We start from the raw sequence: 27,814 nt of genomic DNA, 5'->3' as shown, positions 1-27,814 counted from the left end.
TCACTTCTCTATTCACCCGGGAGACACTAATATGTATCGTGACTTGAATTTGGGCTACTGGTGGCCGTGCATGAAGTGGGAAATCTCTTGGTATGTCGAGAGGTGCTTAACTTGTAGGATGGTCAAGTCCGAGCATCAGAGGTTGCATAGCAAGATGCACCCTCTAGAGTTTCCCATGTGGAAATGGGAACAGATCACGATGGACTTCATTACCAAGCTGCCAAGGACGGCAAAGGGATTTGATGATACATGGTTCATCGTGGATTGATTGACCAAAAGTGCCCATTTCCTGGCCATTCGGGAGAGTTCGTCGGCCGAGAATTTGGCTGACATGTATGTTCGCGAGATTGTTGCTCGCCACGGAGTTTCGATCTCTATTTTTTCCGACCAAGACGTTAGATTCATCACCCGCTTCTAGCAGAAGTTCCATGAGGAGCTAGGAACGCTGCTGCATTTTAGCATAGCTTATCATCTATAGACCGACAGCCAAAGAGAGTGGACTATACAGACCGTGCATGAAGCGAGAAATCGCTTGGTATGTAGAGAGGTGCTTGACTTGTAGGATGGTCAAGGCCGAGCATCAAAGTCCTCATAGCAAGCTGCAACCTCTAGAGATTCCCATGTGGAAATGGGAATAGATCACGATGGACTTCATTACCAAGTTGTCGAGGACGGCAAAGGGATTTGATGCTATATGGGTCATCGCGGATTGATTGACAAAGAGTGCCCATTTCCTGGCCATTCGGGAGAGTTCGTCAGCTGACATGTAAGTTCGCGAGATCGTTGCTCGCCACGGAGTTTCGGTCTCTATTTTTTCCGACCAAGATGTTACATTCATCCCCCGCTTCTGGCAGAAGTTCCATGAGGAGCTAGGCACACGGCTGCATTTTAGCACAAATTATCATCCGTAGACCGACAGCCAGAGTGAGCGGACTATACAGACCCTTGAGGACATGTTGAGGGCCTGTGTCATCGACTTTGGTGGGAGCTGGGATTACCACCTACCCATTGTAGGGTTCGCCTACAATAACATCTATCATTACAGTATTGGTGCTCCACCTTCCGAGCTGTTGTACGGGCAAAGATGCCGCACCCCAGTCTATTAGGGTGAGGTTATCCAAAGAGTGATGTGGCAGACAAAGGTAGTCTTGCAGACTACCGAGAAGATTCAACAAATTAGACAACAATTGTAGACCGCACAGAGTAGATAGAAGAGCTATGCCGATCGGCGACGATCAGAATTAGAGTTCCAGGTCGGAGACATGGTACTCCTGAAGGTCTCGCCCTAGAAGGGTGTGATCTGCTTCATGAAGAGGGGGAAACTGGATCCCTCTACATTGGGCCATTTAGGATCATTGTCAGGGTTGGCAAGGTGGCGTATAGACTAGAGCTACCAGAGGGGCTTAGTCAGATACATAGTACCTTCCATGCGTCATAGTTGCGGAAGTGCATATTAGATGAGGCAACAGTAGTGTCCTTGGAGGACATAAAGGTCAATGAGCGCCTGAATTACATAGAGAGACCTATGGCAGCACTGGAGATGAAGGTGAAGGTTCTACAGAATAAGGAAATACCTTTGTTAAAAGTACAATGGGAGCACCGAAGAGGGTCTGAGTGGACTTGGGAACCAGAGGCTGAGATGCGGGAGCATTATCCAAAGTTGTTCATAGCAGCGGACTTCGAGGACGAAGTCTAGTTTAAGTTGGGGAGAATTTTAATGTCCCGAATCTCAGGTATTAACATTACAACTTTGTTTTCCATATTTGAAAGGTCTACTCGACGAGTTGGATGCTCTGACTCATCGAGTAGGAACGTTTATATCCATGTGTTTAAGTGACCAACTCATTGAGTCGAAGACATGACTTGACGAGTTGTAAATGGAGAATGAAACCCAAATTTTAGGGGCTTTGCACCCTATTTAAAGGGTCATTAGCCTCCCTTACAACCCCTTGTGAGTCCAGAAACCCTAAATCGCCGTTTTCCTCTCTTTTTGTGTGATATTAAGCCTTAAGGTGGATTGTGGAAGGAAGACCTTGAAGTACTTAAGCTTGGAACAAGAGGAAGGTTGTAGATCTGAATTCTACTTCATCTTAACATCATTCTTGAGATAACAAGTTGTTACCTTGACCTTGTTCTTTCTAGATCTCTTCATGTTGAAGATTAGGGATTTTATAGCATAAGTGATAACCATTTTCGGGTATGGGCTAGGATCTGAAGTTGTAAATTTAGATCTGAGCTTATCCTGGCCTCTATAGCCATAAAGTCTCCATTTTTAGCAAGTATGAACCTTCCTTGTTGAGTTAAACCCCATTATAATCTTGGAATTGACATTCTAAGCCTTTAGAGCCTTGCATGCACGTAAAGTTTGCAACTTTACGTGATAAACATGCCTTGGGAAGTTGGATCTGCAATATGGAAGCTTGGGATGGATTAAAAGCATCTGTATGGATAAAGGACTGAAGGGACTCGATGAGTTGCATATCTAACTCGGCGAGACCGATGAAGATTTTCATGCAGGGTTCTGCATGAACTCGGCGAGTCAGTTAGGGTTTTCCTGATGTTTGGATATGCATGGACTCGACGAGTCATAGGGAAACTTGACGAGTCAACTGGGAGATTCACGACTTCTTGAGTTTTGGAAGGACTCGACGAGTGAGTGATCTGCACTCGATGGGTCGGGTCAACATGGACTGTTGACCTTGACCATTAACTTTGAATTTGACCAAGGGTTGACTAGTTGACTTCTGGGGGTATTTTGGTAATTAGAAATTTATGGAATGACTAAATAATGAATATAGGTGGTGGAGCTAGTGGTTGAGAGTTTGAGCTTATCTCTTTAGTCGACATTTGCGAGGTGAGTTATCCTCACTTTATCAACAGGGTCTAAGGCACCAAGGTCGGCCATTTATGGATTTGTATCCGGATTATGGCATGATATGTTTATTGATTTACATCCTAGTAGTTAGGATGGTGATATGCTTATGCTTAGTGACCTGGTTAGGTCGGTGTCCCGGTTATAGGATGTTGTTATGCTTGGTGATCTGTTAGATCGATTTGACTGTTATATATATATATATATATATATATATATATATATATATATATATATATATATATATATGCTAGCGTATGATAGTTATGTGCACATGCTTGTTTGATTGGGGATGGGTTGAGGTGGTCCTGCTTTGTGCTGAAGGCCAACATACACAGGGCAGACCGGATAGACTACAAACCCAGGAGGGTATGATAGTCAGGTTGAAGGCCTGGCGAGTGGTCCGGATAGGTTGAAGGCTCTGCGAGGCGGTCTAGACGTGCCGAAGGCTTGGAGAGTGGTCCAGATAGACTGAAGGCCTGCGAGCTGGTCTAGTTAGGTTGAAGGCTCACTATGCATGCTGTTCTGTGTTAGTTTATATGATATGGTTATGGTTGTATGAGGTTGGTATTTTGGGGGTAACTCACTAAGCCTTTGAGCTTATATCTATTGATTATTGTTTCAGGTACTTCTGGTGATCGCGGTAAGGCGAATGAATGATTGTACAACTCCTCATGTTATTATGATTTTATGATTTGATACTGGGATACTCCGATATTTACTATTTTGAAAACAAGTTTTGTAATGAGTCATGGTTTTGGAAATGTTTTTAAAAGTTTAAATTTGGCATGATTTTTATGGATGTTTTACAGCAATCGGTGATGTAGCGAGGTTTAATCGATGGTGAAAATTATCGGTTTGGGAAGATTTATTTCCTTTTTTATTTTGTTTATATAATTAGTTATAAATTTGGTTAAACAGGTAATACAATTGTATTAAAAAAAATAGATAGAAATGTTAGATTTAATAGTATAGGAACCAACAATTAGGCCTGACAATCGAGTTGGACTCAGGTTGGCAGATCATGGGTTGGTGGGTCAGAAAACATAAAATCAACCCAATCCATATAATAAATGGGTTGGTGGGTTGGAAACCTTAACCCAACCCAACTCATATACCCGTTTAAGTAAATGGGTTCGTGGGTTCACAGGCTCACAAGTTAGTGAGTCGAACCCAACCGCATAACCCGTTTAATAAATAAACAACACATTTTTTAAAAAATGAGGTTTTTTCAACATAAAGTCATAAATTAATTAAAGTCATTAACTTGTCGACGACATGTGGGATAGTAGGCGACCAACAAATCGACGATAAGTTGTTGATGGGTGTGGACGTGAGGAGTGGCCGCCAACTAGTGGTGGTCTGGTGGATTTGTTATTCGTTCGTGACTCGTGAGTATGTGTTTTCTTTTTTTATTAGGGCACAACAAAACTAGCCACGCGATTATATAAATACGAAAGGTGAAAGAATACCTTGATACAAATATTACGAAATGAAATAAATTTTCATTAATAATTAAATGTGTGTGAATCTCACTATATATATATATATATATATATATATATATATATATATATATATATATATATATATATATATATAGTGAGATTCAATAGAGAACAATTATTAACAAGGAAGTAAAGAATCAATCCTGAGCGTTGAAATTTAAAGCGATCAATGGCCAAGGTAATGGATGTACACTTGCACATTGAATTTTTATTATAGTAGTTATTCACTGATAAATAAGACGTATGTTTAATTTTTTTACAGTTTAAGTGTCGTTTTATATATGAATATAACATGTAATATAGTTTTCTTACTTAAAATATTTTTTACATAATCTTTCGTCACAAGTTATACACACACACATGAATAAAACATGTATTAGTTGTAAATGACTAAGTATAGTATGTTAATTTGTTTTTCATCATCTTCGTCAAATGTTTTACAGTTCGTTTGTTTTTCATATATGAATAAGTAGTATGTTAATAAAAGACGAAGTTTTCTGAAAATTTGAACTACTTATTCATATATGAATAACAAATAAAAAGTAACAAAATTATGATAAATATGTTATTCGTATATGAATATAACTTGTGAGGAAAGCTAATACACGTTTTATTTATATGTGAATATAACATGTGACAATAACTAATTTAAACTGTAAAAAGTTGATTATATGTTATATTAATATATGAATGATTCTTAATCTATAAAAAAAAAATCATACTTTTTATTCATAACTGAATAACGAATGTATTGTAGTAAAAATTTGATGCATTTTTATTCACTTATGAATAACTATAGCTGAAACTATAAAAAAATTATTTTTTCTTAAAACTATATCAATATAGATGTCTGTTTATAAATAATAAAAAAAACATATGAATTTTGATATATCTAAAATCATTTTTTGATAAAAATATCTCGTTAAAAATTAAAAAAAAAAAACGAAAAAAAAACTATGTTTTTGTATATATTAAAGTAATGATTAACATAATTATGATAAATGTGTAGAAAAGCTAATACATGTTTTATTCATATGTGAATATAACATGTGACCAAAGCTGGTGTATACTGTAAAAAGTTTATTATATGTTATATTCATATATGAGTGATACTTAAACTGTAAAAAAAAATTGTTTTTTATTTATGAATGAATAACGAATGTAATGTAGTAAAAATTTAATGTATTTTTATTCTCTTATAAATAACGATAGCTGAAACTATAAAAAAAAATATTTTTTTTCATAAAACTATATCAATATGGATATCTATTTATAGAAAATAAAAATTATGAATTTTGATATATATTTAAAATCATTTTTTGATAAATACATTTCATTAAAAATTAAAAAAAAATGAAACATTTTTGTATACAAAGGTAACTAGTTGTGAGACTCATATATTACATGAGTTAATTTAAAAAAAAAATTATATGTAAAAGTCTAAATAATTGAGAACTTTAAATTTATAAGAAAATAGAAAAAAATCAATTATTAAAATTGAAATGTTTTTATTATATATCTTAAATTTAAACAAATAGTTTAAATAAATAAACAAAAGAAATTAATATGCTTTAATTTGGGAATTTTAAAATTAGAAAGTAAGTCAATTAATGAAATTGATATCTATTTATTACTATATTTATTGTAATTATTATATTAAAATATTATGTGAAATTTAATAAAATAAAAAATCCCATAAAATAACATGTGAAAAAAATAATAATTCAAAATAACCAAAAAATAACATTTGGCAAATTAAATGAGAATGTGACATTTAACAAATTAAAGATGATAAGTTTACATTGAAGGATGTTATGGTAATATATATTTAAAGGTGGTTTTATCAATCATTTTCTTTTTCACGTCTTTAACCACTTTAAAATTAAAGTTTTCATAATAAAAATATAAAAAAAAACATGTTTTGCTAATATGAAAGAATTTCTCATGTATCATCGATTATCATCATGTAGATGAAAGTTTGGATGAATTCTTGTAAAGAATATAAGGTTGAGATGACACAATTTTATAAGTTTTCATTGTTTTCGCGTTTTCGCAAATTATTTGCATTTTCGCATGAACCCTCCACTGTGTGTGTGTGTGTGTATATATATATGTGTGTGTGTATGTGAAAGAGAGAGAGAGAGAGAGAGAGAGAGCGAGAGAGAAACTTGACTAGTTAATCGACTAACCCAAGTAGATAACTCAACCCAACCCATAAAATAAATGGGTTGACGCGTTAAAAATATCAACCCAAATCCATTTATTTTCGAGTTGGGTCAGTGTCGGGTTACAGGTTGGATCGAGAGTTGCCACTCTTACCAACGATATAAAAAATGAATACCTAATGACAAGTAGTGGGTGTATTTGAAAATTAGATTCAAACTGTAGATTTTTACTATTTCACTAAGGTTGTGTTTGATATGCGTCTGACTGAGTCAGGTCAGATGTTTTTGGCTGACTCGGTCAGCTAATGCTGTTTGATAAATCAATTTTGGACGGTTGACTCATAAAGCCATGTCTGGCTCGGTAAGAAGATGAAAACTGACTGACTGAGAAAGAGAGAAGTGTTTCCAGTTGTGCCCCCGTGATACGTTCCTCTTCCATCCCCAATTCTTCTCCTCGTTCATGCCTCCAATTGACTGTCGACAATTTGTGCATCTACCTCCCACCAATCGATGCTTTCTCCTATTCTCATCAGGTTCACCTTCTGCATCTTCTCATCAGGTACACCGATCGAAGATTTGATAATGTTTGGGTTCTTCTCATCTGATTTTAAAGTTCTGATTTTTCTCATCAAAGTTTTGATTCTTCTCATCAAAGATTCGATTTTGTTGTTATGTTTACGTTTGATGTTCTCAATTGGATCTTGATGTTATGTTCCAACTTTTTGTTCTCTTGTTCATGTTTGTTGTCCTCTCCCTGTTTCTGATTTGAGTTTTGCTACAAGATTGTTTGTTGTTAGTTTGATCTTATGCTAAAAATCAGATTACCATTGTTGTTAATGAGTTAAGAAGTCATAAATCAGAATTTAAAACTTTGGTAATCAGTTAAGAAATCAGCAATCATAATTTTTCTTTTATTGATACTAGGTGTGAGACCCGTGTATTACACGAGTTTATTAAAAAAATATAAACTTATAAGCCTTAGGCAATTTAAAAAGTATTAATTTTTTATATATAAAAAGCTTTGATGAATAAGTATATAAATGAATACAAAATAATACAAATTTATGTAAAAATAAGTTCAAATAAAAAAAAGTTACTGTTACGTAAATAATGAAAATAAAAAAGAAAAACAAATATGTTGAGACGTAAATTTGATGGAATTTATTATAATTTATTTTAAGAATGAATTGAATTAATTAAATTAATGATTTTCACTAAAAATAAAATGGAACCAATAAACAAATTACATGTGGAAAACAAATAAATCAAAAATTATGAGAAAATTACATGTGGGAAATTAAAGGAGAAAATGACATGTGATAATAATATCTTCATTTATTAGGGATGATGTGTTATGAAATCATATGTATATTTGCTGAAAACCGGCTTTATTTGCTGAAATTAGATGTTAATAGGAGCTGGAAATCAAATTTCTTTGTTGAAATGTATATACTTGCTGAAACATGAAAATTTTTGTTCCATTTGTTGAAATTGCTTGTTATTGTTGCTCGAAATCACATTTTCAACTGAAAATAGATCTATATAGAGTAAAAGGGTAAAATGATCATTTTTTATTAGTCAACACATTCAATCAGATATACAATCAAACAATATAGTTTTTTATTTAGTCAGAATTTATTACTCAGAGAGACCTTTTCCAGTCAACACTTTTTGAATCAGTAACTATCAAATGAAGCTAAATCATTAGGACCATTTCTACAAGTTAATCAATATAAATGATGTTTGTGTTGCCACACTAAATAATATAAAATGGGGAAAATGACTCTTGAGGGTAATTAACTTTTGCGTTTGTACTCATTTGGTCCCTTTCCTTTTTTTTTGTATTCAATATACTATCGAATTTGTTGTTTGTGTTCACCATAACCCTTTTGACCGGCTTTTGACCTGTGATAGTCGGTCAAAGGGTTATGGTGAACACAAACAACAAGTTCGATGATATATTGAGTATAAAAAAAGTAAATGGACCAAATGAGAACAAATGCAACAGTTGGTTACCCTCCTGATTCATTTTCCCGTTACTCATTTACAGCAAATTCCACATCATCTCCTACTGATATTAATAACTATGAGATTCATTCTCGTTTCTCTTCAAAACATAACCCACGAAAGGACATTATTCATATATGACAACTTTGTAATGCACTTGAATATTTATTAGGGGAATCTTGACTAAGCATGCGCATTTCATGACTACATTTACATTTCCAATCAAATGATTTATCGTATCATGGATTCTAGACAAGTCTACAAACGAGTGGAATCACAAGTGCTGTGATTTTTGACTTTACTTAGCTTTAAGATTGAACTCATGGGATAAGATACAACATCAATATGTACAATATAATGATGCTTTTGTAGACACATCACCATAATATTGTACATATTGATGTTGTATCTTATCCCATGAGTTCGATCTTAAAGCTAAGTAAACTAAAAAGTCACAGCACTTGTGATTCCACTTGTTTGTAGACTTGTCTAAAATCTATGATACGATAAATCATTTGATTGGAAATGTAAATGTAGTCATGAAATGCGTCTGCTTAGTCAAGATTCCCCTAATAAATATTCAAGTGCATTACAAAGTTGTACATGTATGAATAATGTCCTTTCGTAGGTTATGTTTGGAAGAGAAGCAATAATGAATCTCATAAAGTCATTAATATCAGTAGGGGATGACGTGGTATTTGTTGTAAATGAGTAAAGGGAAAATGAATCAAGAGGGTAACCAACTGTTGCATTTGTTCTCATTTGGTCTCTTTCCTTTTTTTTGTACTCAATATACCATCGAACTTATTGTTTGTGTTCACCATAACCCTTTGACCGACTATCACAGGTCAAAAGTCGGTCAAAAGGGTTATGATGAACACAAATAACAAGTTTGATGATATATTGAATACAAAAAAAAAAAAAAAAACCAAATAAGTACAAACGCAAAAATTAATTAACCTCAAGAGTCATTTTCCCTATAAAATGATAGTAGTATCAAAATATTGTTTACTTAATGTCAATGGTCCGTATTTTGCTTGGAATGATTACACTAAAAATATTTTTTATAGATCCGAAAAATCAGAATATATAAAACATAAAATAAAATTTGTATTTATTTAAAGAAATAGATAAATATAATTTAAAAATAGACAATAATTATTTTATGGTGCACCACAACTACAACAACTAGCGTCAGCCTGTTTTGTAGAGCTTAAAGTACTAAACTCTAGAAAACATGTGTCTTTAAATGAGTAAAATACAAGTTTTCAATGCAAAAGAATTCTGTCTTTAGCAATTATTGCTCTGGTAAAATCAACTCATCAACTCTACACCCGCCCACTGGTCTCTCATCTTTCAAATCCCCTCACTATTTATCATTTCGAGGTCGAAGCGGCATTCGCCACCCATAAAATCTGAGAGAGATTTAAAGGCCGAATCTCTCTTTCTCCTTCAATTCTTTCGATTTCTCTCTCTGATCTTGTTTTTTTGGCCAATCGCTGCCGTCCTCCGACACGAAAGTCATGGGGACGTCCACAATTCTCTCAGATCTCGGCACTGAAATCATTATCCCAATCTGCGCAGTTGTCGGAATTATCTTCTCTCTCTTCCAATGGTATCTAGTCTCTCAAGTCAAACTCTCGCTGGAGAAACCCTCCGCCGACGACAAGAACGGCTACACGGAAGCGTTGATTGAGGAAGAAGAAGGAATCAACGACCACACCGTTGTTCAGAAATGCGCTGAAATTCAGACCGCTATTTCGGAAGGTAAAATTTAGTTTGAATTGGTAAATGTTACATGATTTTTAGCTGAAAAATATTTTGAGAATTGAAATCTGAGAATTTGTGGTCATGATTTTTGATTGCGTATTTGGAATATTCTCTTCCTATCCGTTCTTCCTTCTTTTATTTTTCTTATTCTATTATGTCGTTCGTGAATTGCTGTTTGAGCTCAAGTGTTTCTATTTCTCAAGTTTCATATTTTAATTTCTGATTTACAATTTCGAAGCTTACCTAGTCTACTTAATTTTATAATTGCAACTATAGTTGAATTTTCTTCGAAGAATGATGCTGTTTGGTGGGAACTTTTGGTCCATATCGAGATCTAGCTTTTCCATTACTTAAATACTATTATTAAATTTCACTATTGTTATAGCGGTGGTTGTTGAATCGATGGGATACATATGATTCTTTATTTACACGTGTATGTAGTGTTAGATGCAAGTTTTCATACTTAAATTTCCAATATTAAAAAAATATTACAACCAATTTGATATTAATTTCATTTCTTTGATCTTCTGCAACTTTCAACATCGTATAAATCTTGAGAAATGTGATTTCTCCACAGTCGGTGGGATATTGTTGGTTGTCGGTGGCATATTCTTATCTGAATTACAACGATTCGTGGGATCTTTAAATTTAAGCCATCTTTGTGATTCAAATGGGATTGCATCTGATGTTGTTTTTAGATCTAGTTGATTTTTAAAACAGAAAATGGTTTATCAGGAGCCTGAACCACATCTTTATTCTTCATTTGTACTTATAGAATAAAACAAGATATACCCAAAAATGTATGTAATTTTTATAAAGAAAACAAAACAGTTGCCATTCCATTGTCTTTTACTGACATGACCAGCTCATATAAAGTTAAAAATTCACACAATGTTAAAATCGAATATATTAATAACTGCATTGTTTTTTTCTCAGCTATGATACATATTCTTGTTGTTACGAATTATCATTTACATTAACTTTAACCTCTCTTTTATCAATAAGACAATAACAAATTTTACTGTGTTTCAATAATTACATGCTAATTAAATTTATTCCAACCCAACATCATATCCTACACCAAATTTAGTGTTAAAGTTTCATTTATTGCATTTGTAGTCCTTCAAGTTTGAGTTTCTACATTTTTAGTTTATTTTGATTGTTTCAACTTTCTACTTAATTTTTCTTTTGATATTGCAGGAGCAACCTCCTTTCTAATGACTGAATACCAATATGTTGGTATTTTCATGGTGATTTTTGCTGTTCTAATCTTTGTATTTCTGGGATCTGTTGAGAGTTTCAGCACAAGTAGCAAAGTATGCACATATGACACCACCAAAATGTGCAAACCTGCTCTAATGACAGCTGTCTTCAGCACTGTCTCCTTCATTCTTGGAGCTGTGACTTCAGTGATTTCTGGGTTTCTTGGAATGAAAATTGCCACATATGCAAATGCCAGAACTACCCTTGAGGCTAGAAAGGGTGTTGGGAAGGCTTTCATTGTTGCATTCAGATCTGGAGCAGTTATGGGGTTCCTTCTTGCTGCAAATGGTCTTCTTGTGTTGTATATCACCATTAATCTTTTCAAGATTTATTATGGTGATGATTGGGAAGGTCTTTTTGAGTCGATTACTGGTTATGGACTTGGTGGTTCTTCCATGGCTCTTTTTGGTAGAGTTGGTGGTGGTATTTATACAAAAGCTGCTGATGTTGGAGCTGATCTTGTTGGAAAGGTTGAAAGAAATATTCCCGAAGATGACCCTAGAAATCCAGCGGTAAAATCTTTATTTTCTTAATCTACTTTTATGAGGTTTGGTGATACTGTAATTGTACAGATTGTACTGTGTTTGGTGTGCATTGGACTGACACTGATGTTAATCAGACAAAAGTTGCAATCTTTTGTCCCATCAAAAAAGTGGCGCTCTCGATCTCTTATGAGAAAGTCATTGCACCCTCATCATGAACAAAGATGATAAATGACCAAATTGCCCTTCATAGAAAAAAATACAAAATTTTTAACATTACTATGACATGAACAAAGTTTTTCACAGAAATTGTCAATGTAGTGTTTAGTTAGACTAGAAGTATACTGACCAAAGATGGTAAAATGACCAAAATTGGTAAAATGACCAAAATGCCCTTCATAGAAAAAAAATACAAGTTTTTTAACATTACTTCAAAATGAACAAAGTTTTTCACAGAAATTGTTAATGTAGTGTTTAGTTAGACTAGAAGTATACTGAACAGAGATGGTAAAATGACCAAAATGCCCTTCATAGAAAAAAAGTACAAGTTTTTTAACATCACTTCAAAATGAAAATGAACAAAGTTTTTCACAGAAATTGTTAATGTAGTGTTTAGTTAGACTAGAAGTATACTGAACAGAGATGGTAAAATGACCAAAATGCCCTTCATAGAAAAAAATACAAGTTTTTTAACATTACTTCAAAATGAACAAAGTTTTTCACAGAAATTGTTAATGTAGTGTTTAGTTAGACTAGAAGTATACTGAACAGAGATGGTAAAATGACCAAAATGCCCTTCATAGGAAAAAAGTACCAAGTTTTTTAACATCACTTCAAAATGAACAAAGTTTTTCACAGAAATTGTCACTGTATTAGACTAGAAGTATACTGAACAAAGATGATAAAATGACCAAATTGCCCTTCATAGAAAAAAAATACAAATTTTATAACATTACTTCAAAATGAAACAAGTTTTTCACAGAAATTGTCAAGGGTAATGTTTACCTTTTTTTACGTTTTTGTGTGGTGAACTTAAGGGGTATTCTGGTAATTTGTTGCAGGTTATTGCTGACAATGTGGGTGACAATGTTGGAGACATAGCTGGAATGGGATCTGATCTTTTTGGGTCATATGCAGAGTCTTCATGTGCAGCCCTTGTTGTTGCTTCCATTTCCTCATTTGGAATTAACCATGAGTTCACTGCAATGATGTACCCTCTGATTGTGAGCTCTGTAGGCATTCTTGTATGCTTAATCACCACCTTGTTTGCAACCGATTTCTTTGAAGTCAAAACCGTGAAGCAAATCGAACCTACTTTGAAAAACCAACTCATCATTTCAACTATTCTTATGACCATTGGTGTTGCACTTGTTAGTTGGGTTGCTCTCCCTTCTAGCTTCACCATCTTCAATTTTGGAACACAAAAAGTCGTCAAGAACTGGTACACATTTCATCTTTTTACTTCTTTATTACAAAAAACTAATTTTTTTTAATTCTTTGCGAAAGTTTACATTTTTTGTTATTTGATGCAGGCAATTGTTCTTGTGTGTCTGTGTTGGTTTATGGGCTGGTCTTATTATTGGATTCGTAACCGAGTACTACACTAGCAATGCTTACAGGTACTTTATTTTTATCCAAACATGATCATGGAACAATGGAACATTGGAATGTAATTACCCATTCCATTCCGACTTTGCGATTAACTTTCTTGTTTCCATTCAGCCCCGTGCAAGACGTCGCCGATTCCTGCCGTACCGGAGCTGCCACAAACGTGATCTTCGGCCTCGCCCTCGGCTACAAATCCGTGATCATCCCGATCTTCGCAATCGCCGTCAGCATCTTCGTGAGCTTCACCTTCGCCGCCATGTATGGAGTCGCAGTCGCCGCCCTCGGAATGCTTAGCACCATCGCCACCGGTCTCGCAATCGACGCGTACGGTCCCATCTCCGACAACGCAGGCGGAATCGCCGAAATGGCTGGAATGAGCCACCGCATCCGCGAACGCACCGACGCCCTCGACGCCGCCGGAAACACCACCGCCGCCATCGGAAAGGGGTTCGCAATCGGATCCGCCGCGTTAGTCTCCCTCGCGCTATTCGGCGCGTTCGTCAGCCGCGCCGAGATCACAACCGTTGACGTTTTGACTCCCAAGGTTTTTATCGGTTTGATCGTGGGCGCGATGCTTCCGTATTGGTTCTCGGCTATGACTATGAAGAGTGTCGGGAAGGCTGCGCTTAAGATGGTGGAGGAAGTTAGGAGACAGTTTAATGAGATTCCTGGGTTGATGGAGGGAACTGCTAAGCCTGATTATGCCACGTGTGTTAAGATTTCTACTGATGCTTCTATTAAGGAGATGATCCCACCTGGTGCTCTTGTTATGTTGACTCCTCTTATTGTTGGGATTTTGTTTGGTGTTGAGACGCTTTCTGGTGTTCTTGCTGGATCTCTTGTTTCTGGTGTACAGATTGCTATCTCTGCATCCAACACTGGTGGTGCTTGGGACAATGCTAAGAAATATATCGAGGTATGACAAATACAAATACATTTTTCATTTGCTATAGTTTGGTAGATCTGTTAAAATATAATGTGTTAATTTGTTTAATGTTAGGCGGGTGTTTCTGACCATGCAAAGTCACTTGGACCAAAAGGGTCTGACGCACACAAGGCAGCTGTGATTGGAGACACTGTTGGGGATCCTTTAAAGGACACGTCAGGACCATCACTAAACATCCTCATCAAGCTCATGGCTGTTGAGTCTCTTGTGTTTGCTCCATTCTTCGCCACCCATGGAGGACTTCTCTTCAAGATCTTTGAGTAAGGATACGAATTATAATTCCTCCCCCTCTTGTCTTACTATTAGCCTTTTGAGTAGGCCTATCGTGTTGTGTCGTGTCATCTGTTTATTTAGTTATATTACTTCAAGTGTTTGTTTATTTTTGGAGTCGTTTAGCATCTTTAAAACTTGTCATGTGTCTATTTTTGATGTTTTGTTTCGGCACTTAGCAAATTTTCCATTTGGGATTCGATGATGTATTGCTGCTACTGTGACATGATTGATGATGATAATGATGATAAGTAGTCGATCTCATGATGAGTTTGAATATGGTTACTATGCTCCTTCCTTCAAATTGAGTAGTAATTCTATTAGCAAAGTTTCAAACACATAATATGAAAGGTACTTTAATGAGAGCTTTATTTAGTACTACTAAATAGACCTTAAACTCCATCTACAACAATCAGAGTTTCACAGCATCAAGAGCAACAATGCCTTTCTGAAAGCATTCATGGTTAAATACTGCATAGTTTTTCACGGTTTTGTACACCCTTGGTCTCTTCTCATCAACCAAAACATCCACGGGACTAATCTCTTTGTTTGGCTCGGGTTCTGTAAACATGGCCACTGATATTCGTTCCTTCTCCTTGTTTGTCACCACCCTATGAACTGGGCTCTTGAAAATCCCATTACTCATTATCTACAAAACCAAACCAACAAAGCATTTATTTAACCACTTAAACATTGTAAACTATTAAAATCTAAAGTCAGCTAGAGCTAGACATAAGTCACATAACCATTTAATGGTAATTCTAAACGAGTTTAAATTATTGGCAACTCTTTTACCTGCATTTGGTCACCAAGATTAACAAAAATGGCATCACGGATAACAGGAACCATGTACCATTTACCATCATTCAACACTTGAAGCCCTTCAACTCCTGGATCTTGCAACAAAAGAGTAATCCCTGATCTATCTGAATGAGCTTTCAGACCAAAAACTTTATCAGGCATCGGACATGGTGGGTACAAAATAAACCTCCCTTGAAGAACATCCCTTTCTTCCATAAAAAACTTGGAAAAACTGTTCTCCTCCAAATCCAACGACTTTGCCATGGCTTCAAATATAACCATAGATATAAACTTGATCTTCTTGGTATACTCATCGATGGTTTCCCTGCATAACGTACAACTCGTAATGACAAGAGTACAAGTAATTAATGCGTCCTGATGAAATGAAATGTAATGTACCTAAGATTTGATGGGTTTTGAGGCCAGAAGCGGAGTTTTCTTTCGTCTTCCGGAAGAATCCGAAGGAAAAGACGATCACACCAATCTTGAGCTTGATTTTTCGAGTAGGTCATGTCGTTTCCATAGCCTTCAACAGAACCAGTTTCTCTGAAGTATTTTGTTTTCTCCTCTAATGGAAGCTCGAAGAACTTTTTGATCACTTGACGAACATTGTCTAGATATGAATCTGAAAGACCATGATTCACAGCCTGATACAGTACATAAAAGCTACTTAATTTCATTAATTTGAAGAAACCACAATAATTTCTACCACCATTAATTCTCCTGTTATTGTCAAGATCAGTAAAATTAGCAAACATTACGTATTTTGAATAAAGGAAAGAAAGCAGACCTGAAAACAACCCCAGGTAGAGAGTGCTGATCTGAGTTTAGCAAGTTCGGTTTGTTGATCATCTTGTTTGGCAGACGAGAAGAAGCAGCTGATATCAATGATCGGCACCGGAGCAAAAGGGGGGGAGGTTTCCAAAGGTCCAAATTTGGAGTAATTGGTGGTGGCGTTGAAGATGTAGTTGGGAGGTGGTTGGTCGCCGTCGATGGCCATCTGCTGTGCGGTTTTCACAGGGAGTGAGTCTGTGGAAGCCATGGCTGAATCGGAAGTCGGAAGCAGTGAGAAATGAAGAAGGAAATGGGGGAGGTTCCAAGGATGAAAAGACTATTTTAATTTTTATGTGCCCGGCCAAGTTATAATTATGTATTTATAGCTGTTGTTTGCATTCGATTATTAATAATGATGACACAAAACAAAAACATTAAAACGGTGGTTTGTTTTCTGATTGAATTTATTACTATTTTGAAATATATATGTTACTTTTTAGAAAAAAAAAATATTTTTTTTTAGAAACAGTAAAATATATTAAAAAGGCCCAACGCTTAGCAAGTGACTAGACAATAGCAAAGAAGAGCATTACATGAGGAAAAGGGGGAGTAATTCCAATCTATCCAATTACCAACGCGACCATTGTCCCTGCATTTGAGCCATAAATATGCCAACGCATTGATGTTTTCAGTGCCTCTATAAATTGTAATAGATACTCATCGAAATAATATGTCAGTCTTGGTCCTCCAAAAATTACATGACAGACTATAACAAATACATAGCAGTTTAATGCCTTTTTTTAGGGCATCTACCCCTTGAGGCTGCAAAATGTAGTTCACCAACGTCATTGAATTCATCTTTGTTTAATCCACACCATTTAGAGATCTTGTTCATTATAAGTCTTGCATATGAGCATCTTATAAGAATATGATCAGCACACTCAACTTCACTAATACAAGTTTCACATAGTGTCGAGTCGATATTCATGTCACATGATTGTAAAGCAGTAGCAGATGGAATGCATCCTTGTACAACCCTCCAAACAAAGTAAAGCACCTTTATTGGGATAACCTTGCTCCAACTGATCAATGGAAGATTGGAAGAGTGTTATGCAGCTTTGTCTAGTCTCCTTCTGATTGCTTCCACTGTGAAACTTCCTTCTGGCATTAGCAAGCATGTTTATTTGTCATGAGTAGGTTGTAGTTGACACAAAGCAATCTTCTTTTTTAACATGTCAAATTCTGTGGATAATCCTGCAACTAATGGACAAGATTTTCATTCCCAAAAGTTACTAGTATTTATGATACGAGTGGCAACAGAGCATGATTTACGTAATTCTAAATTATAAAGTGAAGGATATTTCGTTTTTAGTTTCTCATTATTCATCCAAGTGTCCTACCAGAACATGATATTTTTATCTCCTGTCTGAAAATGTCATTAAGATTAAGTCCAGCTCCCTAAATATCTTTCATAGTCCCTATGATATTTTTCCACACCCTAGTAATAGTTTTCTTTGAGAGCTAATCATAGGGTTTATTAGAAAGACATCAAATACCTGTTATAACCTAACTCCAAAGTGATGTGGGTTCATTTTTCAAACGCCACCACCATTTGACGATGAGCCCAACGTTAAGTTGCATGTATTGATCCTACACCTAATCCACTTTTTCCTCTGGTGTTGTTACTTTTTCCCATGATACCCGGTGAATATTGTTTTTCCTTTTTGTCCCCCCCCCCCCCCCCCTCTCCCCCAAAGGAATTTCCAATGTTTTTTTTTTCAAGTGCATCAACCACTATTATTGGGGATTTGAATATTGAAAGGTAGTATGTGGGAAGATTGGCCATGACATATTTGATTAGTGTTAATCTCCCCCCGAATGACAAAGTTTTTGATTTCCATGACGAGAGCTTAGAATGAAACTTATCGATAATTGGTTTCCAATTTTTTTACAAAGTTCATATTAGCCCCAACCGGGACCCCGAGGTAAGTGAACGGTAGGGAGCCAGCTTCGCATCCAAGGATGTTGGCCCAATTTGAGGTTTCAACATTCGAAGCCCCAATACCAAAGACTTTGGATTTGAAGAAATTGACTTTGAGCCTTGAAGATGCGTGAAAACATCGTAAGATACGAGCTAGGATTTTAAGATTGGATCGGGACCACTCTTCGACGTACAACACATCATCAACGTAGAATAAATGAGAGATCAATGGTCCATTTTCAAGGATTTTAATTCCTTTGAAATTTCATTTTTCAATCGCCGCTTTGAGAGCTACGTTACGTTAAGACCTTCCATTGCAATGATATTAAAAATTAAACAATCATAAATATGATGAGTAATTATGTATATGGTTTTATATTAATTTACATTGTACTTATGAATAATGCTTTTTAGTTGTTTTCTATTTTATTTTGAGTAACAGTCAGCTTTAGTCTCAAATAATAGTTACAAATGCATTCACTCCATACTTAGGGGCGGTCCTGGCTAGGTGTCCGGTGTAGCATCGACAACACCTAGCTTTTGCATACGTAGTGGAAAATTTTCGGATTTTTTAAAAATTTTTTTACCTGTTGTGCCACTACGGGAAAAAAAAATCGTGCAATTATTAATTTTTTTTGTGCAACTATGTAAAAAATGTATCGCTCTATCAGGAATTACAAAGCCAAAAAAAATAAAAAAAATTACAAGTTTACAATTTATAATTAGCCATATAGGAGCTCAATGTTTTAATATAATATTGTCTATTGATTGTATTTATAGCTCAAAGCCCTAAATAAAAAAATGAATTGGATAAAATAATCCGATCCTAATTGCTTATAAATTTTCGGCTAGAAGAAAGAAAAAAAAAACACCCGAGGCAAGCTTATTTTCCTTTCTACCTATTGTTCGACTATTCTGTCATTTTTCTTCCCCAATACATCTACATCGAGCCATCGACAAAGCTGAAGGAGTAAAGGACAAGGCTGCGTTTCTACTTTCTTGATTACCAAATAATTTTAATTCTATGAGTTCGTTGGCAAACCATCAACAAGCGTCCGAAATCTTAGCATATTTTAAATCTTATGAGTTCATGTTTTACTTATGAGTAAATTACCCGAATGGTCCCTATGTTTGGGGTAATTTGCACGTTTGGTCCGTAACTTATTTTTTAACTCGAAAGGTCCTTACAGTTTGTTTTTGTTGTGCGCTTGGTCCATGTCTTATCTAAAAAGACTATTTTTCCCTTGATTTTTAAATTTATTTAAATAAACACACCCCAACCCTACATCCACCCCACCTTACATTATATTACCTACCCATCTTATTTAAATAAATTAAAAAATCAAAGACAAAATAGTCTTTTTAGGTAAGACAGGGACCAAGTGCGCAACAAAAACAAACTGTAGGGACCTTCCGAGTTAAAAAATAAGTTAGGAACCGAATGTGCAAATTATCGCAAACCATAGGGACCATTTGTGTAATTTACTCTTTACTTATATATATATATATATATATATATATATATATATATATATATATATATATATATATATATATATATATATATATATATATGATGTATGACATTTTACGCATCACGAGTACATTGTCAAAGCAACTTCAAAAAAAGATCTAGACATTTTAGAAGCGGCTTTAATGGTTAGAGGACAATGGTGACATTGCAATCTTTAAGAAACACAGAGTTTGCTAGCATTTTATCAAAGATATCATCTTTTTGTCAAACACACAATATTGCTACTTTGGAAATGAATGATTTTTATGTTGGTGCTAGAAATCGTACGACAACAAAGACTAAAAGATATTATTTTGAGGTTGAAATCTTCAACACGTTGGTGGATAAACAAATTACAGAATATCGGGATCGATTTAGTGAAACAAGCACCCAATTACTAGTATACATGAGTGCTTTGAGCCTATGTGATTCATTTGCACAATTTGACAAATCAAAGTTATACAAGTATGACTTTGTTGATTCAGATTTGATAGATCTTTAGGGACAACTTGATATATATTTCTCTCTCTCTCTCTCTCTCTCTCTCTCTCTCTCTCTCTCTCTCTCTTTCATCAAAGATGAACGCTTTACTACTTTGAAAAGCAGTTCTAAGCTTTCTCGTTTGATGATTAGTACGGGGAAACATCGATCTTATCTTTTGATTTATAAGCTTTTAAAGTCGGCTTTAATTTTACATGTAGCAACCACAAATATTGAAAGATGTTTTTAGAAAATGAAGCTTTTGAAAACCGATTTGCACAACAAAATTGGCGATGACTTTTTGAACGACGCATTGTTTTGCAATGTTGAGACCGAAGTACCTGTAAAAGTTACGAATGAAAAAGTAATGAAACGTTTCAAAAGATGTGTGCACGAAGATTACAAATCTAATTTGTCATAGATTGTTGTTATGTTTTCAACTTTTTATGTAATGGATCGCTTTTTTGTATTTAGATGTAATGAATTATTTTTTGGTTTTATATTACGTTTGACCGGATTTTTTTTTTTTGGCAATTCCTGCGTCCGCCCCTGTCATACTGAACAAATATATCGAATATTAAATCAGATAAAAATTTGACCCGTGGTGAAACCACAGATACACACTCATTTGTAATTGTATATAAGGGTGTTCAAAAATATTCAATATCTTATATTTATTCTGGAAATATGATGCGAAATTATCCGGCATTTCAAATATCCAGATATTCGGATTCGGATACAGATATTGATTTTTCTAGAATATTCGGATATTTCAGATATCCCATATCCAAAATGTATTTAACTATTAAATATTTTTACAATGTAGTTTTGTTTTGTAAATAAACTCAAGATTAAAAATCTTGAAATTCAGTTGATCATTGGATGACTTCTATATTGTCAAATTGGTTTGATTTTAAATGTAAGAGAATTCATTCAACTCCAATCTTTCCTAGCTTTATTCTTTTAAATGGTTTATAGTTCTCTATTTGAGAAATTAAATATCCTTCTACTTTTTCTTCCTATAAATCATTCTATCAAATTAAATAGTGATATGTGTAACATTTAATATTCATTTAATGAAATTTTAGTATACTAATATGACACATGTCTTGATTTAATTTGGTAGGAGGATTTGTCGGAATAAAAGTAGGAAAATATTTAATTTCTCTATTTATTATTACCAAAAACTAATGCAAACACATTAAAAGCTTTCAAAACATGTTATTACTTGCGTGATGCTACTAGACAACTTGGAATGAACTATGAACTGCTTGAATTAAAGTTTGAATGTATTAAAATGTTTATGCCACAGATGAAATAAAGTAAAAATCAACAATCATTCATTTGGATGTTATAAATATCTATGTTAAATGACTACTTGATATTGAATTATTAGTTTTATTTTATGTTAAATTGTACATTAAGTTTGTATTTAGCTGGTTGTAGATTACTATTTATTATTTTCAAATTATACAAATTGAAAATTTCGGATTTCCGTTTCCAATATCCGAATCCATATACGGAATTTCGGATATTAGGTTTTGAACACCCCTAATTTTATAGTTTTAATAAGTTAACATACATTCGATGATATATTTGTAAATTTTATATTAATAAATTAATTTGTTTTTTAATGATAGTATGATAAATAATGTTTTAAAACCAGTTTTCCGAAGACTAAATTAATTACATGTATTTCAATATTTTATATATAGATAGCTAATTAGTATGTGAATATAGAATGTATAACAAAATTTAGACCAGTTATTTAAAAATATGGATAACAGTATATAGGTAATCTAAGTAATTAATTAAATTTATATTAAACCTACAAATCAGAAGAATCTCAATACACAATATCTTCTCATGCGGTTGTTTTCTTTAATTTACCATACCATCCTCACCCCTCAAACAAGATTCTCTTATTTTTTAGGGTTTTTTTTTTTTTTTTTTTTTTTGTCATAATTCACATTATGGCACCAACCAACATCTCCACAATAGTGTCACTAGTTTCATCGTCTTCCCCTGCCACCACCATCTTGATAGTAACTTAAACCACCATGAACCATCACCGGTTCAATCGGCTTCACACCTCCACGCTAACCCACATTTTGGATCAGGAAAACACTTTCGAACATTTATTTTTCGCAATCTGTAAAATATTTTTTTCCATCAAAATAATATAGTTGCAAAATCTCTCAGTTCTCATGGATATTGCAAAATTCCAATCATAGGTTAGCTTCTATACTCAATTTACGTAGTTAATTATGACATTGATCGTCTTCACATGATTTATTTAGTCTATATTTAAATTTCAAGTTTCAATTTATGCATTTTGCACTTACTTTATTCATTTAAGTTTCTTTTGGCTATAATTTTTGTAACAGTCCCAAATTTCAATCCAAAATTTTATTTTTTGTAATATTCTGTTTCGAATCGTTTCGTAATTCGGAGCCTTGACTCGAAGACCAGTTATCATAAGGCTTCGGGCCTTGGGGGAAAGAATGATTTAGACCCCTTTGGATGTGGGTAATGTAGATTAGATGATCTGAGAGTTCGGTTGGTGCTTTGGAGCCCAATGATATAACTGTAAAGTGATAGTTCAAGCCTTTTATGAATTTTGGATTTATGTTCAGAAAGTTTTAAGGCAAATTAGGGTTTATTGGGTTGTAGAGATTCTCATTACCTTTCCATGGATATAAAGATCGTCGAAATCGGTGTTGAAACGAATAAGTTACAACCGTTTGAAGTTAGATGATTTTTGAGTCTGCTGCGTAAGTGGGGCGTACGGGGAGTACACGGGGCATACTAAGGCATCCCTAGTATGCTAGGTGTACTCAACATGTACGATGGGCGTACTAGGGCATCCCTAGTACGCTGGGCGTAAATTGAGTACGCAGGGCGAACACGATTAGTGCCTAAACTCTATTTTCGTGGTTTGAGCCCTATTTAAGCTCCTTAACTTCCCCTAACCTATTCCATTCTCAACCTCCACCTCTCCAACACCCTCTCTTGAAACCCTAATCCTATATTGATCATTGTGAGCAAAAATAAGGTGGTTTTAAGTGCTTTGGAGTGTTTTTGGTGCACTATGGAGAAGAAGGAACTCATGGAAGAAGTGTTGGTTGCAATGGAGCTTGTAGATCCAAACTTTGTTCACCTTGATCTTTCTTCTAGAGGTATAACACTTGAATCTTGATGATGATATTGTTAGATCTATCTAGTGTAACGACCCATACATCAAGGGTAAAAATTTCGTTTTTAATATAACTAAAACGTTAATACCATTTAATTCAAACATTTCAAATCATAGTCAAGTAAATCATTTATCAGAGTTTATCTCAAAATCATTCATTACGGAAATCGTAGGTGTGTGTGCTACGATCAATCCGACCCTTCCTTTCCAAAACGATGATACCTAAAACCATAAACACAACATTTAAGCACGAAGCTTAGTGAATTTCCCAGAGCATACCATACACACAATCCACATATCACATATCATGTTAGCTATAAAAGCTACCTGTATCACATTTCCTGCTAGCTATAGAAGCTACATATAGCAGATAAGCCATGCATACCAAAACCTGTAAGGATGTCGTGGGCTCCCCAAGGGTCTTACATCATTGTGTCATGGGCTACCCCATATGGTCTTAACCTGGGAATGCTATGGGCTACCCCACATGGTCTTATATCCAATTGCCACGAGCTCCCCTCGGGGTCTTCCATGCAAGTATCACAAAGACAACTAGCATAACACATATCATATATCACATAAATATCTACACATAACACAAATAAACATTTAAGGATTTTGTGGGCTCCCCCCATGTATTACACCATTGTGCCATGGGCTACCCCACATGGTCTTTACCTAGGAATACCATAGGCTGCCCTACATGGTCTTACATCCAATATCATGGGCTACCCCACATGGTCTTTTCCTAGGAATTCCATGGGCTACCCCACATGGTCTTACATCCAATGCTATGGGCTACCCCACATGTTCTTTACCTAGGAAAGTAGGAATGCCATGGGCTACCCCACATGGTCTTACATCCAATGCCATGGGCTCCCCTAGGGTCTTCCATGCAATAACACACAATCACATAGCATATCAAATCACAGAATGACTAAGACATATACCATAATCACATATGGGCCAACCTTGGTGCCTTAGACCCATGGGTATGGTGAGAAGACTCACCTCCCACTGTTGAAGTCCCGTAGATACAATCCTAACTGTTGGATGACAGATTCCCGAATTGTTAATTTCAAAACATCACCCAATTAATAATTGGGTTCCAACACAAAAATCATAAGTCCAAGCTCAGGGTAAAAGACTGCTTTACCCTTATCTTAGCTTGATTAAACTCAAAGCCCAATCTAAAGGCCCAAAAGTTAAACTATGAATCAAAGCCCAACATACGACCCAATTTTCTACATTGGGCCCAAACCTTTACATGGTCTTATTCTAAGGTCCAACCATTTAGTTCAGTCCAAACATTTGGCAATTCTAGTGGCCCAACATTTCATAATCATGAAGGGCCAATTATGGCCCAATTTTCCAAATTAGGACCAAACCTTCACATGGGCCTTACCGTAAAGCCCATTAAATTATTATAGTCTATATGATTGTTCCTGGATGGCCTATCATGTAACGCCCGTGTTTCTGGGCTAAAAGCATTAATAAAGTTGTAATAGTCTAGGTCAACCTTTGTAACTCATTTTGAAGTAGTAAAGAGGAATTATGTGAATATTATGTGAATTATATGCTTATTTGCTTAATTATTATGATTTAATTAATTAATAATAAAAATAAGCATTTAAAATAAATATTAGAAAAAGGCGATATCTTTTAAGAAAGTTGTAGTGGCCGAAACAAGGATTCCGGAGATATAAAGAACGTCGAAATCCGAGTTATAACGAAGAAGTTATGACCTGTCGAAGTTTCGCGACAAAACCGGCACGGCACCGGGAAGCGTAAAAAGTGAATATTACAATAAAGTGCTTTTTAGCCTTAACAATCTAAACTAAATTCGTAGTATTCGTTAAACCGAGAAGTTCGATAAAAAGAACGCCCAAATCTGACTTCGTATGAGGAAGTTATGATTTTTCTAAGTTTTAGCTTAGCAGTAGACAGCTAAATACTCGAATTTAAGATCGAGCAAAATTTAGCCAACACAACCTAAACGAGAATCGAAGGTCTCTTCAATAGTAGTACAACGGTAAAAAGACTGACGAAAACGGACATCGGATGAAGAAGTTATGATTTTTTTAATGGATTTTCCTGTCCCGGTCTGTTAAAAATAATAATATTAAAATTAAATTCAAAATTAGCCGATGAATTCTAAACGAAAGTTGTAGAGCATGATTTTAGCTACGTGTGCATATAAATAACGTCAAAAACGGAGCTCGTATGCGAAAGTTATGGATTTTAGAAGTTCGGGGCTCAAAATTCAGAAATTTTCGCATGAACAGTAACCGGACACGTCATCGAGGCCGAAGTTGCTGCGTCACCGAAGACGTGGCCGAATCCGGACCAGAAGCGTGTCGTAATTCCCTCGGACCGAAGCCTCGGCCAATCAGAAGCCGCCTCGTGTCCGAACCTCGCAGAGCCACGTTCGAGCCTCATTGCCGCCTCCGTGTCTCGCCTCGCTGCTGCCACGCGCCTCGTTCCCTCGCAGCCACCTCCTCCCTTCGTCACCGAGCCTCGCAAGCAGCTACGTGGAAGCTTCTCAGCCATGGGGACCTCGGCCTCGCACCCTATAAATAGGGGGGCTGTGAGATCTCCCGACTACTTTTGAAAAATTGTCATTTTTCACCCCTAAACTTATATTTTGACTTCCCCCGAAGCCCCGGTATCATTTTTAAAGCTCGGAATACATCCAGAAGTGCCCGAAAACCCGGAAAATTTTATCTTTTATGTTTTGAAGCTCCAACTCTCGCAGAGCCCAGTTTCTCAATAAAACTCCCGGTTTTATCAGAAACGATCATTTTAAGGAACGAATTGCTGCCCGATTATCATCAAACCAAGTGAGTGTATAATCACTTTCATCTTACACATAGATATGAAGTATTTTCTATCAAATACGTGTTATGTGTAATTATATTGATTGTTTATTTGAGATGATTGTTGAATACAATGTTTTATATAAGTTATAAATTGTATATGTATTTTATCTACAAATATGTTGGGTAGACAATGGGTAGACAAAATAGTTGATGTGTGTTAAAATGATGAGAGGCCTCGATGTTGTTGTTGTTCCAGTGATCTAGCGGAGTATGGATGACGACCACGGACTCTTCTAGACAGTCTAGTGGAACGCTAGCAGGCTCGCAACCTGTAGGTGTTGTGAACGATGTGTTCACCGATGTACTCCATCCCACTCATGGTTGCCTTTAGGACATTTATTGTTGAGGAACCCCTTAGCAGTAGTGTCCATCCCGATGATAAAATCCTTAGACTAGGTCCCTTGTATAGGTGTTTAGGGACGTAAAGTGAGGATAACGGGAATGAGTAATCAGGGTTATTATTGGTTGATGAAATTAATAAATTTATTGTTGATCGATGAAATTAATAAGTTTATTATTATTTGTGGGTTGAAAACCCTATATGCTCACCAGGCTCCCAAGCCTGACCCACTCAGCTTACTATTTTACAGGTAGTGGACTCAGAGCATAATTATGATGATGATGAGGGACTTTTGGATTATAGGCCATTAGTTGTAAATAACTGTTGTAAGGCTTATAATGTACTGTATCGAACATGACATCCCAAGTCTTTTAATGAAATACATTTATAAGGAAATGCTTTTGATAAATCTTTATCATATTATTGTTTTGGGACAAATTCCGCAATTCTTTTATTAAAAGGTTACTCTGATTTTGAAATAAAGTATAAACAAAACCAGTCTTTTCTGACCGTGAAATTGGGGATGTCACATATCAGTATCCCAATCATCAAAACCCAAAAGAAAGGCCCAACTCAAAGCCCAAGTGAAATTAGGGTTTCACATAAAATGACAAATAGGGTTAAGTGTTTCTCACTTAACCCATTAAGGACTTAATCCATTAAGTCCACCACTCTACTAGATAAATCATATGGTATGATTGGGCTTAATACATAGTCCAATTTCAGTGACCCAAAATGTTACCAATCAGCCCCGGCCTACTAAAATCCTTACATAATACATCCCAATAATACCAAACACCCCCTTGACTTCTAAAATCCTTTGCGAGATAAGTCTTGAACTTATACTTTAACCCTCGAATAATCCAATTTATAACATTTGACTCCCCAAAACCAATAATCCCCTAAATAATATAATTTATTGCGACTATTCGTTCATCAAATTTTATCTATTTATTTAT

At 35.3% G+C, this 27,814-nt stretch overlaps 2 protein-coding genes across 2 annotated transcripts; one reads left to right on the top strand and one right to left on the bottom strand.

The window, feature by feature from the left end:
* The first annotated feature begins 9,918 nt into the window (after positions 1 to 9,918).
* LOC144998085 (pyrophosphate-energized vacuolar membrane proton pump-like) lies at positions 9,919 to 15,170 on the top strand. The gene is made up of 6 exons (XM_078957908.1): positions 9,919 to 10,319; positions 11,523 to 12,097; positions 13,129 to 13,508; positions 13,600 to 13,686; positions 13,790 to 14,591; positions 14,676 to 15,170. The coding sequence occupies exons 1-6, from the start codon at positions 10,076 to 10,078 to the stop codon at positions 14,883 to 14,885; spliced, it is 2,298 nt and encodes a 765-aa protein (XP_078814034.1). The 5' UTR covers positions 9,919 to 10,075; the 3' UTR covers positions 14,886 to 15,170.
* A 73-nt stretch (positions 15,171 to 15,243) lies between these two features.
* LOC144998086 (2-oxoglutarate-dependent dioxygenase 11-like) lies at positions 15,244 to 16,830 on the bottom strand. Its single transcript, XM_078957909.1, has 4 exons — positions 16,483 to 16,830; positions 16,092 to 16,339; positions 15,687 to 16,017; positions 15,244 to 15,540 (listed from the first exon to the last, which is right to left on the bottom strand). Exons 1-4 carry the CDS (start codon positions 16,732 to 16,734, stop codon positions 15,304 to 15,306), a joined length of 1,068 nt encoding a protein of 355 aa, XP_078814035.1. The 5' UTR covers positions 16,735 to 16,830; the 3' UTR covers positions 15,244 to 15,303.
* Positions 16,831 to 27,814: the final 10,984 nt, after the last annotated feature.

Source organism: Lactuca saligna, chromosome 5 (assembly GCF_052625555.1).
Source record: "Lactuca saligna cultivar CGN05327 chromosome 5, ASM5262555v1, whole genome shotgun sequence".
Taxonomy (NCBI): domain Eukaryota; kingdom Viridiplantae; phylum Streptophyta; class Magnoliopsida; order Asterales; family Asteraceae; genus Lactuca; species Lactuca saligna.
This window is presented reverse-complemented; position numbering and strand designations above follow the sequence as displayed.

Excerpts from the sequence above, each read along its gene's own strand:
- LOC144998085 (XM_078957908.1), top strand. The coding sequence starts at position 10,076 with ATGGGGACGTCCACAATTCTCTCAGATCTCGGCACTGAAATCATTATC. Across the intron at positions 12,098-13,128 it reads ATGACCCTAGAAATCCAGCG|GTTATTGCTGACAATGTGGG; the intron begins GTAAAATCTTTA and ends AATTTGTTGCAG. Across the intron at positions 14,592-14,675 it reads ATGCTAAGAAATATATCGAG|GCGGGTGTTTCTGACCATGC; the intron begins GTATGACAAATA and ends GTTTAATGTTAG.
- LOC144998086 (XM_078957909.1), bottom strand. The coding sequence starts at position 16,734 with ATGGCTTCCACAGACTCACTCCCTGTGAAAACCGCACAGCAGATGGCC. Across the intron at positions 16,018-16,091 it reads CAAAACCCATCAAATCTTAG|GGAAACCATCGATGAGTATA; the intron begins GTACATTACATT and ends TACGTTATGCAG. Across the intron at positions 15,541-15,686 it reads ATCTTGGTGACCAAATGCAG|ATAATGAGTAATGGGATTTT; the intron begins GTAAAAGAGTTG and ends TTGGTTTTGTAG.